At 46.8% G+C, this 21493-nt stretch overlaps 1 protein-coding gene and 1 long non-coding RNA gene across 9 annotated transcripts in view; one reads left to right on the forward strand and one right to left on the reverse strand.

The window, feature by feature from the left end:
• LOC135320091 (uncharacterized) overlaps positions 1-4476 on the reverse strand; it is a 483416-nt gene extending 478940 nt beyond the window's left edge. Inside the window, exon 1 of one of the 2 annotated variants that reach the window (XR_010379267.1) lies at positions 2914-4392. This is a non-coding gene — a long non-coding RNA (uncharacterized LOC135320091). The other variant, XR_010379268.1, reaches the window with a different exon arrangement.
• A 74-nt stretch (positions 4477-4550) lies between these two features.
• Positions 4551-21493, forward strand: part of LOC105086566 (patatin-like phospholipase domain-containing protein 4) — a 90575-nt gene continuing 73632 nt past the window's right edge. For all 7 annotated transcript variants that reach the window (XM_064482615.1, XM_010977088.3, XM_010977090.3 and 4 more), the window contains exons 1-5: positions 4551-4695; positions 5878-6070; positions 10429-10523; positions 11185-11320; positions 20947-21012. In XM_064482615.1, the coding sequence (XP_064338685.1) occupies positions 5891-6070; positions 10429-10523; positions 11185-11320; positions 20947-21012 (477 nt within the window). In that variant the 5' untranslated portion in view covers positions 4551-4695; positions 5878-5890. The remainder of the gene's footprint in view (positions 4696-5877; positions 6071-10428; positions 10524-11184; positions 11321-20946; positions 21013-21493) is intronic.

Here is a 21493-nt window from a genome sequence, read left to right on the forward strand (position 1 = left end):
CTAAATATGAGGACCAATTACACATTATGACCAAAGAAAGAAGTGAAGGAATAACAAGGTTCTGAGGCTCATGATGGCCAAACAGCACCATGCTGGGCACATAACACGAACTTACAGTCTCGTGAGGTCATTTCTGAACCAGGGTAGGGGAGGAAGGTCTGTGTACAGGCTCTGAAATGAGGGAGACCTGGGCTGACCATCTCCCCTCTGTGTGGATGTGGAAAAGTCATTTTAACCCTAATTTCTCATCTGCTGTAAATCCCCACCTATCATCACTGTTGTAAAAGTCACAGTGAGACAATGGGTGCAAAGACTGGTACGGAATGGGCGGTCAATCGGCGGAATCATTGTTAATACTGTGATTCCAGTCAATAGGAGTGCATGCAGACACAAAGCAGATCCAAATTCTCGTTTTCTCCCTTTGAAATGAGGTGAATAGATAACTGGTGATTTAGCAATTTAGAGTTTTTCTTTTGAAAAAGCATCAGTCAGTAATAATTAGATCCTGTACTCCAAACTAAAACAGAGCAGCATGTTGGTGCATTTGAGGAGGCAAAGGCACCAAAGCTGACATTCCATTTATCACTCAGCGATACCCTTTTTTTTTGACACTGACGCTGTTTCCCCAGTAATCCCTTCCACTGGAAAATAATTATCTGAAATATAATAAGAAGGACTATTTCCAACCATCTGTAGCAATTGTGGACCACAAGTGGCCAGGTCAAGGGCATAGCTGTTCTGCAACAAAGAAAACAGGGCAGAGGACATAGATTTTCTTCTATTAGGCTTTTAGAAATATTTAGGACGCGGTAGTGCATCGGTACTCCAGTCCCACCGTCACCCCGAACACCAGCGCCTGGCTACTGAAGATCTGAGCCCTTTTTGCATAAAAGATACTTTTTCAGTATGAACATTTTGAAAGCTTATCTGCTCTACCTCACGCTCTTGCAGAATATCGATCGCAAGCCCACAATTAAGTACTTCTAATGCAATAAGAGAAACGTTCAGAAAATCTTTCCATCTTGATTTCTCAGTTCAATGTATATTATATTCGGAACCTCTCACATATTAAGTAAAAATAAAGCTTATAAATAAAGATTATGGTTTTTTCAGTGTTTCTCTTTAATAGAAGTAGCCTGATACTTAGCTTCTATGCCATGTTCAGAGCAATAGATTATTGTACAGCCTTAGATGTACCCAATCACAAGCAAATTACACTTCTTAAGGATGCCTATTTGAACTGTTTTCAGATGTTGTCTGAGTCTTTTGTTATATATACACATTTAGATGTATATGTACACATAACAGAAATGTAAATGACATGTGTAACTCATAGACTTTTTGAAAAAATTATTCTTCCATTTAGAAAAGATTCACCCGTTTTTCTGTCAAGCGGTCAGTCCTTGCAGCGTATTTCAAGCAGAGAGAAAGCAGATGCAATAGAAAATGCACTTCTATTAGTGAGAAGCATTTCGTTTGCAAGATTTAGAATGTTAGTTCTAACTCACGTAAGAAAACAAATAGAAAAGGGTCAGTGCGAGGTGGGAGTGAGCCCGGGACAGTCAGAGCTGCCTCCTGGGCTCAGGAAATGCCATTGCACCTACTGACCAGCTTCTCTCTTCCTCAGCCCCGATTCCCTGTGGGCTGTCTTTATTCTCCAGCTGGCCCCTCCACGTGGCCGCCTGCCCTTGGTCCTTGGAGACAGCGACCCAGGGGAAAGGATGTGGCCTCTTTTTCAGGGGGTTCACATGGGATGTTCTATTCCAGGATGGCAGGAGTGCCTTTCTCAGAATTCTGTGACCATCTACTCAAAACAAGGGGCTGCTTCCACCAGGCAGAGAGCATGGTGACCAGAGGAACTACCTCAGTGCCCATGTAGAAGGGGCACTGCTGTGTGCTCCAACAGTGTAGCCAGAGATTAAAGCTGGCGCCTGTCATCTTTAATGCTCCTCAGGCTCAGCATGTGAGATTCTGGGAGGCGGGGACAGGGATGATGGGTCAGCAAACAGAGGGAGGGGGAGGGTGTTGTTGGGCAAGGTGGCAGGTTGCACAGGGGTGTTCTCAGGTGTTACGATGCCAAGACTGGAAAACAAAACGCCACCACGTGAACAGGAGACTGGGACGAGAGATTACACCCGGAGATTTGGAGATAAGATTCAGTCCTTGGGGGTAGAGGCGTGGCAAGCATCCCTCACCCTGTATCCTTCTCCCTCTTTATGAGAATACCTGATGAAATCTGTTGGGAGGAAGATGGAGACAGGGAAATACTTGGGCACTTAGTTTCTGTGCCAAGTGCTCTGGTGGGTGTCCCCAGGGCTAAGGGATTCCCAATCCCTAGCTCCGCGTGCACACCCAGAGCACCTGCGTGTGGCCTCGTCCTAGCACATGATTATGACTCGGTCATTACATACCGGATGTCTCCCCGCCCCCCTGGACTGCTGAAGAGGAACTGAATTCTAGTCACCTTTGTCTGCCCTGTACCAGTACTGTGTTGGTTATACAATGGATGCTTAATAGATGGCTAACAAACCAGTTCAAAACTAAGTTACTAAGGAAAATAGAGAAGTAAAAAACACATAGATGAATTACTGAAAAATGTCCTTAAAGGGTAATTCAATTATAACATACTCACAACAGAAGAGTAATTTACTTACACCCAACAATCAAAACAAATATTTATCAATCATACACTATGCACCAAGTATTGTGCACAGCACTGAGATTACAAAGACAAACGTGAATGAATCTGATATTCTTCTTTCCTGAACTTTCTGATTAGCTGCATGTAAATATGATACAGGGTAGAAGAAAAAAAAGGAATTTTTTCTTTTTATAGAGAGAGTTTAAAATGTTAAGAATTAAATTATGGAGTTTTGTGAATATGAGATTTAAATTTAGTGGGATTTCACTCACCGGCAGGTGTGGTACTAACAGCTGGTCTCACCTTTCCTTTAAGCAAAAAATCCCAAAGTCGTGGTGTTCCTCCTGGCTGCCCCAGTGACAAATTTTCCATCTGTCTTCTGAATTGACCTGATGACAGTGCCCAAATGCAGGAAACAGTTGCTCTGCCAACACCACCCCAGATTCTGGCTCTATGGATATTGTCTCTCCTTTAATTTTTGATGCCACCACATCACTTTAAACCAGATCACCCTAGGAGTTAGACCAGGGCTTCGCACACTTTAACATACATAGAAATTCCTAGGGATTCTGTTAAAATGCAGGCTCTGCTTCAGGAGACTGGACATGAGGCCTGGGATTCTTCCCTCCTAATAAATTTCTTGCAAGATGCTCTCATGAGAAGACCACTCTCTACCACAGATTCAGAAGGCAGTGGAAGGGTTAAAGAATGAAGAGCTTATCCTTCTGTATTTCATGGAGATAAACTTCACCTTCCCTTCACTAAATTCTAACGGCAGTAAAGAATTCATAGAGCACTGTAGTTGTGCTAGGCTTAGGCATTACCGTGAATGCAGGATCGAACTGAGAAGTCTATATATGAGAATAAAAAACAAAATCTCTTCCTTAGTCATCACATCCAGGGTTCTTGCTTACAGAAGAGTGTTGTGGGCCAGAACCCAGGTTACTGGCATCCCAAACGGGAGAGAAGGAAAAAGTCCAAGGTAAAGGCCATTTGGGGAGCTCTCACTCCTCTCATGCTGAAGGTAGAGACACTTGGATTTTTCAGATTCTCCCCCTATTGCTTCAATTGAGGGTAAATCTGTCCTTAAACAAGGGGACTTGGAGAACCTTCAACCAATAAAGCATGCAATTCCTCCTGGCTTGGTTGTTAGGATTGGACGGGAAAAACATTGTTTAGAGAGAGAGAATTGTCAGAGTCCTCTGAATCTGAGTGGGAATGTCAGCCGACTTGGCCGCCATTTAAAGCTGCTTCTCGCGTCTATCCAGAGCGTGTGGGGCCACAAGATGCAACAGAGGCTGGTCTGCTGAGGGCCCACTAATCGGCATGAAGTGGCATGAGCTTTATGGCGCCAACTGGGATTTTACTATCGCACTTTGCAGATAAGTCACCTGGGAAGCTCAGAGAGGTTATACAATCCGCCTAGGGTCACACTGCCTAACGCGGGTTGAGGATGTGGACGCTGCCCAAAGCCTTTCCAATAGTGCTTAGGGAAAAAGCTGTGGGCCATTCGGTCCCAGTCTAGCTCCTGCACCCCGCCCTGAGGTACCGCTGGACCGCCCCGACGGTGAGGAAGAGAGGGCCCACATCCGGGAAAGTGACCCCAAGAGGGTCAAGCACTTCCGGTGCGCAACAATGAGGGTTGTTCAGGGTCAGCGACTCGAGGTGAGGGCAGGCCCGCAGGTGGCGCAAAGGGACCAAATTGCATTCCTAGGTATCCGCAGACAGCATGACTCGAGACGAGAAAGTTTTATCCCTTACCGGCGATAGGGAACACCAGGGTCAAGCGGCAGAGCGCGCGCCGGCACGTTGAGTCCAGCGTTTTAAACTGAGAAGGCGGGGCCCAGCAGACGCCCGCGTCGGCGTGATGACGTCACAGGGCCGCGCGAGTAGTCCGTCTTCAGCCCCTTCCGCGGAACATTCCTGGGCGGGCGCAAGGCGATCGTGGTCCGGCCCTGATAGGCGGGGCCGCGTTGAGTGACGGCCCGGCCCCACCTTCCGGTTAAGGAGTTGGAGAGGGCTGTTCGACATGGAAGTGCCTCAGGCCGGCTTTGGTAGGGCGGAACGCAGCGGGGGCGGGGGGCGGGGGGCGGGTTTCAGCACCAGGAGGCGGCTCCCGGGAGAGCGGGTGCAAGTAGGCTTCGCCGGGGCTGTAGTGGCTGCTGTCCTTGCCCCGCAGCCGCCAGACCGCGGTGGGGAGGGCGGGATAAAGACTCTGGGCCTGCGCGCCCTGGGCCGGCCGCCTGGAGACTGAGCTCACTTCACCGTCTCTCCCCTCCCTTCTGCAGTAATTAAATCAAAACCGAGGCTTGGCTGCAGTGGCTGAGCCTCCTTCCGCACAGGGCCCGGCTCTGTGCGTCAGAGCAACAGTCTTAGGTTCCTAAATTCGAGGCCCAGGCCAAGTGCCCCATCTAAAGGTCCGGGAATCAGGGTCCTGGGGCCGCGGAGGAAGGCCTGAGGGCTGCCAAGTGAGCAGCGTGGTGGGGATGGGGGGACTATTTTATACACGTGGTGTAATCATGCCCGCTCCGGGTTCGGAAATATAATTTTATAGTTAGGTTTGTTACAAGTATCAGGCTTTGCAGATGACATTGCTTTGAGCCTTCAGTTGCCCTTGCCAGTCATGCATGACCTCAGTTTGTCTTGAAGCTTGGCTATGAAATACATTGCATTGCTGAATAATTGAGTGTTGCATTATGAAATAATTGTGAGCATCCGTTTAAAAATAAAACGGATGCTCACAATGGAAAAGAGTGAAGAGCAGAGATACTGTTTTAAATTGACTGGTACACTTGTAAAGGGCAGATGGGTGGTACATTTGGAATTTGCTGCAGTCTCTAATGATTTTACCTTTCCACAATACCCTACCCCTCAAATTTCCAAAGGTCAAGAAAAAACATTAAACGCCTTGCCGGTTGGAATTTATAAATTTGTTTTTTACCAAGTAATTAAAAAATAGATTGCGTAACCCATGTACTGAACAAATAATAGACTATTGTAAAAAATTTTTTTAATTAATGTAATTATATTTGTTCAAGGTGAGGGGGGAAGAAAATGTTTCCTTGAAAGTTTGAGGTGTTTAGAGTTTAATAGAAAGTACTGTGCTTAGAACAGATGAATTATATATATATATAATTATATATAATATATATATATATATATTTTTTTTTTTAAAAAGCCCTGGAACGACTACAAACCACACCAACTTAAAGCATTTTTGGTTTTTGTGTCGCCAGTTTCGCTGCTAGAATGAAGCACATCAACTTGTCCTTTGCAGCCTGTGGGTTTCTGGGCATTTACCACTTGGGGGCAGCATCTGCACTTCGCAGACACGGAAAAAAGCTCCTGAAGGATGTCAAGGCCTTTGCGGGAGCTTCTGCAGGATCCTTGGTTGCTTCCGTCCTGCTAACAGCGCCAGAAAAAATAGAGGTAATTAAATAATAACTAGGCTCTGTTCCTCATCAAGAAATTAAGACTGAACAACAAAGATGATTGTTAACTATACTGTTAACTACAGAAAAATAATCATCTGCCTGGGAAACAGAAAAAGTTAAGACTTCTTTTAAAATATAATCACTGGGGATCTGTGTTCTGCATTTGGAAAAGATTGTTTGGGTGACAATAAGACAAGGAAGTAAATGCCTTATTTTACTCTTGAATTGTTTATTTAGTCTTAAGATTCCAGCTTCGTTTCTTTCAAGCAAAGGATATTTCTCCCTTATCTGATCATGAGAAGAGCACAGGGCCTGTTCTCAAGGCCTTGAACAGGGGCTGATAACTGCTCAGTCCTGTTTACAGACAGGCCTGTAAGCTAAAATGTGGGCCTGAAATTTCTTTTGAGTGGAATGATATTGGAAATTAGGTTGTTTTTCATTCCCACAGAAAGAAGAAGCCCCAAATTCCAAGTTTATCTAGAAGTAATAAAAATAAGCCTTCATTAAGTGTTTCGTTTAGTGCAAACTATGTTTTTAAAATCTATTTTCTGCTTTTAGACAGCCATCATGCTTTGACTGTGGGCACTGGCTTCTGCAGGTGGAGGATATTATACCTGTTAATTACTTACGTACTCTAGTGGCTTGGAACAGTCATCAAATAATGATTAACACTTTCATGCCCAAGAGTGAATTTAAGTCACATTTAAATTTTCAAAGTGACAACATTTTAAACGCCAAAAATCTTGTTTTCAGCTCTATGGTGAGCTGCTTATGGAAGACAAATGGGGTTTGAGGCCAGTTATTCAGAAATTGACATCTCTTTTTTTTCCAGTCGTTATACAGTTGCTTAATAGGAAACTAGAAAAGTGATGAAAACCTTTAGTGATTGTATGGGATGAGAACGTGAAGTCAGGGAAAGCATAAATAAAGTGTGAAAACTCCTCCCAAATGGGCAGAGTCGTGTGTTCTTGTTATCAAACTCAGGTTCAGCTGCTCGTTGCTCAAGAATCCATATGGAGAGACAAGTGTTGGGTAAAAGGAAAAACAGCTTTACTGAGGAAGCCGGCAATCCTGGGGAAAAGGTGGATTTATGTCCTAAAGAACCAACTCTCCACTGCCGATCAGGGGCAAGAGCTTTTAAAGAAGAATTTCAGGGGTGTGTAGGTGGAGGGAGGGGCCACGTGCAGAACAGCACACTCAACAGAATCATCCTGAGGTTAGGCGTGCGGTAGTCTGATCAGCGTCATCTTGACTGTTTTAAGTGCAGCTGATCTTCAGTTCTAGGGTCGGTTTGTTCCCATTTCCTCGAGGCCAGTTCTTGGAACTGTGTAAGATGGAGCAGCTTATGTTGTGGCTACAGTCTGGTCATCATGCAGGTAACATCTTCCACCTGGTGAGGGTTCCAGTATCTGCAAAACAGCTCAAAGGACATGGCTCAGAATATGATCTGTGGCTCTTGAGGTCTGTAACTTCAGTCAAGAACTCTAGATCCTTGACTTTGCTCAATGGCTAAACTATTATTTTGACCTATTTGACTGCTTTTCTTTGCTTCTGCATTTTTTCCATTTCTATGATTAGATTTATTCTTTGGCTAAACTTTTTCTACAGACGAAAGGCAGGTGGAAGACGTTTGGCAGGGGGCATGTCTGTCCTGGGAAGGCCCATTGGGTCCTGCTCCCTTACACCGTCAGCTGTGAGCTGGTTCCTTCACATTTCTTCCTTTCCTTTCTGAAGCATGGCTACTCAGGGGCTGTTTCCGCCTGTTTAGTGTAGGCTAGCCTTCAGTTGGGAGCAAACCCTGGGCTTTGGAGTTAAGTAGATTTGGTTTCCAATCCTTAGCAGATTTAGAAATGTGTGATTTAGAATTAATGTGTTTTGGAAATACTGTGATAACACAGCTGCTTAAGTGAAATTCTGTGATGTTCAGACCTTGCATCCTTTACCTGAACTTGAGGCTTGGAATCAGTCAGATTACCTGTTCTTACTTATACTTTAAATAAACTGGAGACCCTGTCATATCGTCTCATTGTTGGTAAAACCTACGGGTGAGTCTTTATCGGGTGCTCACCTTAGAAGGTCAGAAATGATTCTCTGTATTTACCTAGGGCATCGTCCTTCCTACTTTTCCAAAGTAAGCTTTCGGCCATTTGCCTTGCGGTTAGTTTATTTCTTTTCCTTTTAGCATTTGAAATCTACCCCTTGTAGGACTGCTTTGAGTTTTCTTTTTAGCACTGTCTTCTACCTACTCAAGTCCCTGTTAGCTCAGTTCTCCCGGGTGGTGTAAGTTCCTCGAGCTTGGTGGTGTTGTGACAAATATGTGAGTAATTAATCTAGTTCCGAACTTGTGCATGTATAATTAAGAGGAGCACCTGACGCCGGGTGTATTTTAGGTGTAGGCAGATTTCGACGTTGATGTGTTAGAAATTCTGCACTGCAGCCTTTCCTCAGCCCTCATAATTTGCAAGGCATGGCATTAGATTCAGCAGGGAACTAACTCAAAGATGAGTAAGTGCGTTCCTTCATGAGTTTCCAGTCTTGTCAGGGGTGTGTGTGTGTGTAACTAAAGTTAAGACAAGAAATAAGCAGAGTGCGCAGTCTGGCTCAGTAGAAAGAGCACACATGGGGGGCCACCCCCGTTTCTCCCCCGGAAGTCTGCAGCAGCTGCATGCCAGGCAGGCCTGCGTCCCCTCCTGCTGCCCACAGTCCACCCACCTCTGCACTTACAGTGATTTTTACCCAAACAGAAATCGGGATATCTCATTCCCCTACCTCCCCCTAACACACCCCGGTGTAGGGGGCGCTCCCTTGGCCTCAGGACAGGCTGCAGGTTTCTTACAAGGCGACGTGTACTGTGGCCGTGTCGTGGCTCACTGAGCTTGCGTTTCCAGTCTGGACTCTGTCTGCGCTATTGTCACTTTCCTGCCTGCTTGTCTTCCTCTTCCTCCTCCATCTCCTGTCCAACACCTGTCCGTACGTTAGGTCTCAGCCTAGATGTCCAGTTGCAGGGAAGTGAAGTTGAGGCTGGCGCCCACTGTATTTGTTCCCTGTTGCTATGGCAACAAGTGGCCATAAACCTAAGAGCCTTAAGACATCACACATTGATTTTCTAATGGTCCCAGAGGCCAGAAGTCTGAAAAGGTCTCACTGGCTAAAATCAGAGTGTCTGCAGGGCGTGCTCCCTCTGGGCAGGAGGCTCAGTTTCCTTGCCCTTTCCAGTTTCTACAGGCTACCTGCACTCCCCAGCTCCTGGCCCCTTCCTGCATCCTTGAAGTCATAAGGAGAGCACCCTCACCTCTCTCTCTCTCACTGTGACACTCCTGCCTCCCTCTTTCACCTGCAGGAACCTTTTGATTACACTGGACTCACCCAGAAAATCCAGGGTCAAGTCCTTATCTTAGAACCCTTAACGTAATCATCTGGCAGCCCCCTTGGCTGTGTACGGGAACATACTCCCAGGTTCCAGGGACTAGAATGTGGGCATCGTTGGGGCAGGGAGGGGCTTGAATCTACCCCCCACACGGGTGTTTCCTAACATTCTGTCACCTACTCATGGAGGGACTCCTGAATCTCAGGAGTGCAGGGCTCTGTGGAGCTCATTCTCTGCCGAATCCCAGTGCTGTCCCAATACCTGGTGCCCCGCAGACTGCTGGCTGGACAGACTAATAAATGAAAGATAGGCCTGGGTTCAGATCCTGCCTCTGACACTCGTTTCCTGCGACACAGTGGGAAAGATACTTACCCCCCAAACTTCAGGTTTCTTACCTGTCGAGTGCAGTGACTGTACCCACCTTGCAGCGTGACGTGAAGATGGGCTGACAGGGGCCACATCTGTGGACCCCAGCCCTGGCTGCTGCTAGACCCCATTGGGGGACATCTGTGAAATCCCCGTGCCCGAGGCTTACCTCCAAAGACTCACATGACTCAGTACCTGCACACGACAGCCGTCGCCACTCCTGTCTCTGTTACTGGTGCTGTCCTTGATCATCAGTGCTGCGGCAGAGCTGCATTCCACGCGTCTGCACAGACCTGGGGTGGGAGAGGAGGTTAATGGTGTTGGAGAAATCTATAAAACAACATGCTCAATTAGAATTAGAATCCAGCCTTCAAGGATTTTCCACAGGTAGACAAAGCCATTTGAGGTGGTTAAAGAAAAAAAAAAAAATGTTGGAACTTGAGAGCACAGAGCTTGCCTGAGGCCCTGGCATGGTGGGTGAGGACCAGGTCCCATGGGGATTTGCTCACCTGTAGTGTGGGGTTGGGTTTATAGGGTCCACGTGCCTTGTGTGATTTCTGGAACTAGAATGATTTTTGGGGGGCAGAAACGTAGGGTCACTTATTGATTTTCTTTTCCAGGAATGTAACGAGTTTACTTACAAGTTTGCTGAAGAAACTCGAAGGCAGTTGCTTGGGGCAGTAACGCCTGGCTATGATTTCATGGCCCGATTGAGGTATGCACAGGCTACCGTTCCCCGCAAAGCGTGTGAAGACGGAGGATGCTCTGTATAAACTGTGGCAAGCTTAGTCAGCATCCTCTCTTCTGAAACCTTTACAAGGCGGTCAGATTAAAGGTGAATCCTGCGGTGTTCGGTCAGGCCCCTCAAGATGGCTGTCCTCTTGTTTTCTCTACATCCTCTGCTCCAACAGTCCCTGCTTCACCTGAGGGCAACTCACGTGAACGTGCCTGCCCCCTCCCCCCACCCCAGCTAGCGGTTGTTCCAGCCCTTAGGCCAGAACGGCTTCACCTGCCAGTTTATTAAAGGGAAACACCTGCCCACCTAGTGGTCGTTTACCAGAGGGGCTGGGAGCTGCTGGTTTCCCTGGTAACTGATGAGCCAAGCTGACGTCAGTTCCGCCTATAAATGGTAGCCGCCGCCTCCTCCCCCAAGTAGGAGGAAGATGGTTGCCCTGCCCCGCCTGCTGGCTGCTGCGCACAGTGGGGTATCGCACCAGGACCCTTCGTTTTGGCCGTGTAAGACCCCCGTCCAGTAAACCCCTGGTGTCCCTGTCCCTGGCTTCAGGCTCTTCCTTGGGTCACGAGTCTGGGCCAGTCCAAGGCTTGCAGGCCTGCCGGGTGCAGCCCGACATGCGGGTCACTTTTTTCTTTTTTAGGAGCGGGATGGAGTCGATTCTCCCTGCCAACGCGCACGAGCTGGCCCACAACCGCCTGCACATCTCCATCACCAACACCAAGACCAGAGAAAATGACTTAGTCTCCAGCTTCTCCTCCCGGGAGGACCTCATTAAGGTAACCCGGCCGCATTTCGCTTTGGGGGAAATGAGCAAGTGCTGATATAAATAATTGTCACAAGCGGTGAGCATCAGCACGTTCCTTAGACCCAGCCTTGCAGAGCGCACTTGGTAAGTGCTGGGAAAGTATGCGTCTGATGAACAGATCAACCAGCCTTCCTCCGAAGCCACCTCCAGACAGGCGGCTCCCAGAGGCCCCGGAGTAGCTCCGTGTTTTCTCTTGTGATGTTTAGCAGGCCCTCGCTTACCCTGTGCATAGGCTTGGGTGGCAGTAACAGTTCCTTACATTGACGTAGCAAGTGCTTTGTTCTTTATGAAAGACTTTGTGCACGTAGCATCAGGCTCAGTCCTTCCGTGGTCCTGCTGTAAACCAGCCAGGACACAGGTGATTCCTGTCCTCTACGTACCGTCAGGCTCAGTCCTTCCATGGTCCTCTTGTAAACCAGCCAGGACACAGGTGACTCCTGTCCTCTACGTAGCATCATGCTCAGTCCTTCTGTGGTCCTGCTGTAAACCAGCCAGGACACAGGTGACTCCTGTCCTCTTGTTGCTTTTCTTGTTTTCTCTCTCTTTATTTTTTTAATGGCAGTACTGAGGATTGATTGAACCCAGGACCTCGTGCATGCTAAGCACACGCTGTTCCACTGAGCTGGACCCTGCCCCCACCCCCCGTGTTTTTTTTAAACAGAAGAAATGGATGGAAAGCTGTTACGCAACTCACCTGGGGGGGGTATACTGATTGCTAGCGGGAATCCAGGTCTCGTATCTTTTCAATCTAATGTTCCCTATCGTTTCCTTCATTTTGTTTTGATGCCTTTTGATCCAAACACACATGAAAGGTTAGTTGGTTGAGAATTTATTGTCTCTGGGAAATACTTCAGCTGATTTGCAAATAACAATGCACTTGCGAAGGTACCACATTAAATATTTGTGAACAGGAGAAGGTGCACTTCTCTTGGAAAAGCCAGGTGGTTTTTTTGTCTTCCTTTTGCGAGAATCCTAGTAAACCTCAGGTGGTGCAGAGAAGGCGTGTGTGGATAAAGCAGAAGCTGATGGACTGAGGGTGAGCGTTCAAAGTTCCCCCTGAATTAGATGATAAATGCATTGATTTTTTCACTATTGAATCTTACTATTCAAATTTCACATCTGAATGATATGATTTGAAATGCCTAATGAAATGTTGAACTGACAAGTGAAATTACTTAGTGACTTCAGAGATTAGAATATTTTCACTCGGTGTACCGACTACGCCAGTCTCTCACTTACACATTAAGGGTCGTTCTAGCTTAGGAAAAGCTATCTTCTCTAATGTCGTTACCACCTTGTGTAGACCTACAGAGGGGAGAGGGGAAGCTGGTGTTCCACGCCTGAATAGTCACAAGCTGTCAGTGCCCAGGCAGGCACGTCAGGCTAGCGGTGGGTCGGAATGCCTCTTCCGCTTTGTGAGGGAATGAGACACTGTCATCCTATCACAGAACAAGAGGGGGACTCCACCCCCAGTTATCTTAAACTAGCTTTTCATTGCGTCTGCCCAGGGCTGCTCTCCCTATGGTGGCAGAGCCCCTGCTGTTCCCCTGGGTCCCACCCGGATTTACTCATTAGTGTTCCGCATACTACATGTTTTACTGCTTTATTGACTTGGCTTTTGTCTGCCTGCCCTGGAATGAAGGGGGCGGGCCAGGGAGTGCTCTGTTCTGTCCACTGCTGTCTTCCCAGCACCTGGCATGGTGCCAGCTCTGTCAGCAGGTGTTCAGAGAATGAATATATCGATGAACTAAGGTGTCATCTATTCAAAGAACAAAGACGGTGGATCCTTCAAGTCCAGTGACCTGGACAAAATAATGCAGCTAGTCAGTGGTGCAGCTGGGACGACAGTCCAGGTGTCTAACATGCTTCTTCATATCCCTCACCTGCCCCCACGTGGATAAAGTCATCCTCTTCTCAGTGGCTTGTATGTGGGCGTGTGGTCAGCTGAATACTGTCCCCAAAGGAGGTCCGCCCCCTAACCCCCAGGACTGTAGATACAGCATCCCCATGGCCAGAGGGGTTGTGTAGATGTGGTTTAGGTGAGGGTCTTGAGATGTGGAGCTGATCCCGGGTTATCTGCGCATACCTAAACTAAGCACATGTCTCCTTGAACGTTGATGACCCACTGTGGTTTGGGTGTGTTTCCCACGGGACCCAAATTCACACTTCACTGCAGTGTGACACACTCAACGATGTATGTCTGTATAGTTAATGTGTTTCTTTTTCCAGTATAACTGGAGTTGTTTTAAAAAATAATTTCTTATTTTCAATTTTCAACCTCTTTACGGCTTTATTTCTTCTTGGAATGTCATTATTCTGCAGAGGATAAGTTCAGAATAAATTCCATACAATTGGATGAAGGAAAGCATTGCCAATACATGGGTGACAGGGCCCTTGAGGAAACACAGCTGTCATTCAGATTTGGGTGGCATGGCCATCAGCGTGTTAAAAATGGAGACGTCTGCTGGTGCTGAGATGCAGGAGCCTCCGTGGGAGGAGGGCACTGGGGGTTCTCCCCTCTGACGGCCAGCAAGGCAGAGGGACCTCAGTCCTACAGCCAATGGAACTGAATTCTAGCAGTGCTGGGATGAGCAGAAATGCAAGTCTCCTCTAGAGCCCTCTGCGAACACCTGGATTTTTCTCCCCGAGTGAGACCCATCCTGGACCCTTACCTCCAGGTCCCTGGGTCACACACTGGTGTTTTTAAGCCTCTTAGTTGTAACTTCTTATAGCAGCAATAGCGAATGACTGCAGTAAGTAAACACGACTTTTTTTTTTTTTTAATTTGCTTTGTTTTGGATAATAACTATTCAGAGAATTGGTGTAATTGAGTTCACTGAACAGGAGAGAAACAGTTGACACAAATGTATAACGCCTCGTAGGGAGAATAATTGAATAATTAACGTGTAGAGAGGCTCTAACCTTGTTCAGAACTCGAGTAAGGAAGGGTGTAGGTTCCTTGACAGCAGATGGCAGCTGTGAAAATGCGTGAAACATCTGCCTGCATTCTTAGGAAGCAGGCAGTTCAAAGAGGAAGACTGGCAAAGACTACAGGAGGAAAAAGGGAAAAGCATGAAGGGAAGGTAGACTACCCCCCACCCCACTCTGGGTGCGACCTTCTCTGCTCTGACGACAGAGGCCGTTGGAGAACGCTGTGTGAGGTAGTCGCTCAGGCCACCTGGGTCAGTGTGGGCGAGAGAAGAGAGCCCCCTGCCATGCCCCCCACCTCCTTAGCTGGCGCGTGGAGTGCTCTGAGTTCCAGAAGCCAAGAGCAAAAGCAGCCACGGTGTGTAACTGGAGTCCCCCCCCCGGGGCTTTGCCTGCCGGCTCTGTCCCCTCAGGCTGGGCTTTTACCTCTACTGTCTGGAGAGTCGTGGGCAGGAGAAAGAGACTAAGATGAAAGCCAGAGGTACCAAATGTCGGGTACCTGTTGGTAGCCAGTAAAGGAACGGGAGAGAGCACTCAATACTGGTGGCTCCTCTATTCTGTTAATTACTCGATTTTTTTTCTAATGCCAGGCCCTTCATTACCCACCAGCTGACTGCTGCCTCTTATTACAGATAGGGTGTCCGTGTATGTGGAAAATCCAGCTAGAAACCTGCATCTTAAAGTATGTGTCTGGTGTTATGCTGTCTTGGGTTATCTCTGGCTTTATGTGCATGCCCCAGTGTTCGTGTTTAGGCCTGTCGCTCTCCACAGTGTCCTCTGAGACTGGTGATGCCTGAGCCTCAGTTTTCTCAACTGTGAAATGGAGACACGAAGCTAATCAGTGTTACCATGGGGAGTAAATTGGAAAAGTCATGTAAAAAGTGGGTTTGAAACACTCCAGCCCTCTAAACATGATGATTACAGCTAATATTTAGTAAACATTGATTGGATAAGATAATAAGCCATGCTCATGACTGGTTACACCCCGGTGTGAGTCTGTCATGAAATTTTAAAGTCCTAGCTTGCTTTCTGCAGGCTGCGTAGGATTTACCTTTTCTTAAACACTTTATCCTTTTACCCCTTTTCATCTTTGTTCATGAGCAACACGGCTAACCTACATCTATAAAATCTCAGGAAATGGATTATTACTGAGAGTTTTGCTGCCTTTAGGCATTTGATTTTATACCTCTTTACAATTGGCCTTTTTTTTTTTAAATGTGCCTTTGTGTTGTAATTCATACTAAAATTACTTTAATTTCACTTTTGGTGGCATGAAAAAATTAATTTCATTTGGTAGCTGCGATGATACTCAACTGTTTTCTGAGAACCTCTGTTGACCAATTATGTGGTCCAAAGATTAGTTTTATTTGGGATTGGATTTCCATAGTATTCTGCATCTTATGTCCATGGTAAGTTAACTCCCTGCTATGGTCTGAATGTTTGTGTCCACACCCTCAACCCGCCAAATTCCTGTGTTGAAATCCTAACCCCCCAACATGACAGTATTAGGAGGTGGAGTCTTTGTGGGGGGGGTGATGAGATCATGAGGGTGGAGGCTTCATGAATGGAATTAGCGCCCTTATAAAAGAGGCCCCAGAGAGCTCCCTCACCCCTCCCACCTTGTGAGGGCACAGAAGTGGGTTCTCAGCAGACACTGAATCTGCCAGCCCCTTGATCTTGAACGTGTAAGCTTCCAGAACTGTGAGAAATTTCTGTTATTTGCAAACCACCCGGTCCATGATATTTCATGAGTCTGCTGTTTCATGGGGCTGCTGTCAGGTAGTAAATTGTCACTGAGAGGTGAGGATGCTGCTGAACCTAACTGTGGAAGTGGCTTTGGAACTCAGTAACGGGGCAGAGGCCCAAAGTGTTCTGAGGGACCTGCCAGATAAAGCCTGCATTGCTGTATGTAGGTGGTTCTGGGGAGGACTTGGAAAGAAACCAGTAAGCCATTGACAGAGCCTCCGTCTTCTTGGAGAAATGTGCGTGGTCAAGGCCATATTGATGAGGTCTCTGATGGAAATGAGGAGGTGTTACCAGGCAGTGGAGGCCATCCTTGTTGTAAACTGGCAAAGAATAGCAGACTTATGTTCCTGTCCCAGTGTCTTGTGGAAGGTCGAACTTGTGAGCGACGACATTGGATGTTTGAGGCAATTTCTAAGCAAAGTGTTGAAGGTGCAGCCTGGTTTCTCTTGACTGCTTATAGTAAAATACAAGAAGTCAGAAATGACTTACTTAAAGATATGGAACATTCTCAGCCCATAACTGGAAAGCATGAGAGAGCTTGTTGAGAACACAACAGGAAAGGTGTGGCCATGTGGCCAGATACCCATCTGATAAGGAGATAAGGTTAGTCAGCCCTCTAGACTAGCCAGGACCTATTGTTCCAGACAGGGAGGAAGGCAATTCAGAGATCTTCAGGGCGGCTCCTTACGTCAGAGGCCCAGAGTGCAAGGGCCCCAGCCAGCACGGGGCCACTGCAGAGACCTCCCACTAGGGCCAGGCCCAGCAGAGCCGTGAGGCTGGGGCCAACCCCCACTCCCCACATCACCCCATGACCCCAGCCTGTAGAGCAGTGATTCCAGCTCTGGGGAGCCTCTGGCAGGAGACCCAGGTACAGAGGCAAACAGTTGTCATGGGCACTTAGCCATGCCTTTATTTGTGGGCCCCTTTAGTTATTGTCCCCTGAATGTCCAAGTGTATATCCCTTGTAGATCAACTGGTTCTTTTTAAGTTCCAGATTTTACTCTGGGCTATTTTTCTTCAGAAGAAAACATGCAATCAGGAAATCCAAACAGCTTTTAATATCAGCCTTCAGCAAAGCATACTTAGGGAAGTAAATTCTTTATTTCAAAGAAAGTCCCATGTCACCCCCTACAGCTGAGCAGAAATGATTTTGAAATTAACCGTGCCACAGAGTGGTGGTGTTCTGTCTCTTGTTGCGGTTGGTACAAATCTCTGAATTTGTGTTTCAAACTGATAAACCAAGTATGTGTGTTGAGACGGTCTTTTGACGTTCGGGAATGCTCTTTGATAGACACTCCCAGGAAAGCATTCATGCAGACTGGTGTCCCTCTTGGGAGGAAGAACCCCGTATCCATCGCTACGTTGTCCTAAATTTCCTCGGACCCAGCGAGAATGCTCTTACAGCAAGACCTCACATTTAGCCTCAGTGGAGGGGAACTAAGGACTGAATTTAAGATTGGTCTTTATCTTGGGAAGACTGGGAAAGATACATTTGAATCTGCCTTTGAATTTCAACAACACCAGCAGGTTCTGAATAAACAGCCAGATTCTCGTTAACTCCCCAGTAAACTTCAGGCATAAATGAGAGTTGTTGAGAATTTATTCTCTGAGGAAGCCAGGCCACATAATTTTCCAAACACTCCTTTTCTATAAATTGTAAAATGAAAAGAGCTAGTCTGAACGGGTATTGAATAGGCACTCGGCCGTGTTGTACACAGTTGCTGCAGGAAGCCGCTAACTTTGATTTTTATCCTTGTGTATTTGATGAGAAGGAGACAAAAACCAAATCGGTGGTTTGACACTCGTGGAATGCCTCAAGTGCTGGACCAAGCTATGGGGCGTGGACAGTAGGCCACTGCTTTCTGTGTCACTGTCCTCCACCCAAACCAGGCGTAGTATTTCCTGAACTGTCCCTCGACTGTCTGTCTTTGTCTTCCCCCCAGAAAACCCTATTAGCTGGCAATAAAATGGCCATGAGCTGATGACAAATAAGAAAAGCCACTTAGTCTTAAGTACTGAAAGCTAATTTTCCCACCAACCGTAGTTCGATATACAAATCACCAGCCCATATAAACTATGACAGAACAAATGCATTGATTCTGGGGGGAGTGACAGGGATTTTCAGCTCACTGCACTCTTCCTGTCACCTCAGAGGACTGTTATTATCTGTAGAAAAGTAACTGGACAGCATTTATCATTTAAACACCTCAAAAGAGTGCCAAGTGTTAAGTGTTTTTTTTTTTTTAAATTGAAGTATATTTGATTTACATCATTGTGTTAATTTCTGGTGCACAGTGTAGTGATTCAGTTTTGTGTGATATATATATGTATTCCTTTTCATATTCTTTTTCATTATAGGCTGTTACAAGTTACTGAATATTGTCATATTAAGTGAAGGAAGCCAGGAAGAGAAAGGAAAATACCGTATGATGTCATTTATATGAGGAATCTAAAAAAAAAAAAAAAAAACGACGCAAATGAACTTACTTACAAAACAGAAACAGACTCACAGACATAGAAAACAAACTTACGGTTACCAGGAGCAAAAGGGAGTGGGAAGGGATCACTTGGGAGTTTGGGGTTTGCAGACACACACTACTATACAGAAAATAGATAAACAGCAAGGTCCAAGCGTTAACTTGCGAACTTTACGTTATACTTTGACACAGGTGGGATAACTCACGTAATTCTGTTTCTAAGAGTAGTGGGGTTTTTTTTGCAGGCCATGTGTCTGTGTAGCATAGTGAAAAAAGTCATTACATTTATAGAGCATCTTTGGTTGGTTAAAGACCTCTCAGTACTGTCGTTTCGCAATACGTGTACCGTGCACAAATTGTTCCAGTGACTGCTATGGTGCGATGTTGCATTTTGCCAAATAACTTCATTAAACAGCTGCCTTGTGTTTGCAAAACATACCTGGGATCTGTAATTACTTTTCAAAGGAGCAGTCAATTGATGAGGGGGCCAGATTGGTCAGGGTGAAGGCCGTGACCGTAACTGTAAGCAGCCTTGCTCTGAGAAACACTCAGCTGTCCATGGCGTGGCTTCCGGGGGGTGGCAAGGTGGGGCCTGAGTGTGCTTGGTCTCTCTTTCATCTGCCCCACTGATTGACACAGCTTTGCACAAATCACCGGAGGGGATTCTCACTCCTGCTTTGCGTTTGCGGAAGGGCTGTGGATGGCGGAGTGTCGCCCTGTTCTGTCCGTCCCCACAATGAAGGCTGAGGTTTTGAGATGAATGCCTAGGCAAGGGCAGTCTGCTCTGACCCTTCCTCTTAGAAGGTTCAGAATCTTGTGCAGGGTTGTCATTGTACTTTGATCTACTGCTCTGCTCACCACACCTTACAGTTCTTAGTACCTCCATTCTCAGTTCCCACTGGGCCCCCATCTTGTGTAGCTGATTCTGGCACCCAGCAGCAGGCTGGCACCACACAGGTGTGCAGCAACACAGGCCTTTATCCCTTCTTCCGTCCTGCTGGAGGCCCTGTGATGTGCTTTGGCACCTCTGAGTTTGCTTCTACTCAAACCTGATGCCCCAGGTGCTCCTTGGGTCGCCTGGCAGGAACCCGTTTCCAAGGGAGCTGTTGCATCGCAGCCCTGTTCCCTGGCACTCAGTGTGCACCAGCAACCTGGGAGGATGCAGCTCCTCCTGCTGCTGACAACGGGGGAGGCGTTGGCGGTCTCATCTGTACCATGGGGAAGGGGAGGTGCCAAGGGGTGTCTAGTGTGTAACCCTGTGGAAGAGGGGCGGACCCTTTCCTGTCGCCGGGATCTCTGGTGCAAGGAGACAAGAGACACAGTAGAGGAGTAACCATCGCATCCGCAGGCCTGGGCCACGGCCCAGGTGTGTCATAGTGCAGCTGGGTCAGGTGGCCACCCAGAGAGGACTGTCCTGTCCTCTAGAAGTCCTGTTACCCTGGTGACTGGGTCTGGTGCTTAGTTGCGGTTCAGAATAAATCAGCTTTTGAGAACTGACCTCAGCAATCAAACCTATAACATTGTTTCTTTGGAGAAAATGCCCTCTGACTTCTAGACAGTTCTGAATGGATGATTTCCAAATCAATTCTGGGGCCATAATCCATTTCTGGATAATATATGCTGGGAAAAAAATCTCATGAAATCTTTGACAGCCAACAGCCATAGAGTCTTCCCTTATCGGCTGAAAGATAATAGCTTAAACATTCCGTATCTAAGGCTGTATCTTTCCAAAAAGCACCCTAGCGATTTGGAAACCGCACTGCAAAATAAAACATGTTCATGTCAGAAAAGCTCCCAGAGCCCAGCTGCTCCTGTGGGAAGAAATGGTCATATTTTAAAGGGTGATCTTTTCTGACTTTTTAAATAGAAGATAAAGTATAGTTGGTGCCCCGACCTGCCACGGCCTCATTATGTATCCAGGCCGTGTCACTAGCTCATCAAATGCGTTCCTTCCCCAGCGACATCCTGGTGACATAAATTAGAACATCCCTGAGCTGCAGACTCATCTCCCCTGTGGTACCCAGAGGGCTTTGTGCCTCTGGAACATAGAGGAAACTTGAAAATGATTCTGACAAGGTAGGGTAGAACATGGTAAACAACTTATTTGTAACCTACACACACTCAAGAGCTTAGACTTCCATGGACTGGGGTTCTGCGATGACTCGGCTGTCTACGGTCTAAGAGCCGATTTCACCCCGGGGAAGCCGGTGGAGTCAGAGAACGTGATTGTACGTAGCTCTCTAAGGTCTTTCCCGATAGGAAATATATTATCTTCTGTTGAGGTGTGTCCCGTTGTGTGCTTGGCATAATGGTCGTATTCATTCCATTTTTTTTATAGTAAATTTTTGTGTGTTTAACAATTTTTGATTTCATAGTAAATAACCTGGGAAATCCATTGTATGAGTGGCAGTGCCTGCTTTGACGAGCTGTTTCTTTACCCATCCAGGTGCTTTTAGCGAGCAGCTTCGTGCCGGTGTATGCAGGGCTGAAACCAGTGGAGTACAGAGGGCAGGTATGTTCTTCTAACCCACGAATTAGCAGTGCTTCCCTTGTTAATAAGTTCCCTTCGAGAGACATAGTTTTATCATTATTTTGGTGGCTCCAACTCAGCTTATATGTCGTTTTTTCCATAAATGGTTTAGTTTCCGTTTAGCAGAAAAGAAGTACAAGGGCTGGGGTACTTCATTGTCAACATCTTGAGATTGAAAGTGATTGATGGGGATGCTCTCTCTCTTTTTTTTCATCTGTTAAAAAAAACTACCCTTATTTTTATATATATAAAGGAGCAAAAGACGTTTTAAAAATATATTTAATAAAGTTCTATTCACAGCCCCTTCTATAAAGAGCTAGGAGCAGAATGGCACTGTCGGTTGGGGGGGGAAGACATCAGGTCACCCCACAAGTGAGCTCCCCCACCGCCCCGACACACACACACACATCATTCCATCCCTCCCCGAGGGTTCCCTGCTGGGCAGCCAGGCCTTCACTTGCCA

This window comes from Camelus dromedarius, chromosome X, assembly GCF_036321535.1.
Source record: "Camelus dromedarius isolate mCamDro1 chromosome X, mCamDro1.pat, whole genome shotgun sequence".
In the NCBI taxonomy this organism is placed as follows: domain Eukaryota; kingdom Metazoa; phylum Chordata; class Mammalia; order Artiodactyla; family Camelidae; genus Camelus; species Camelus dromedarius.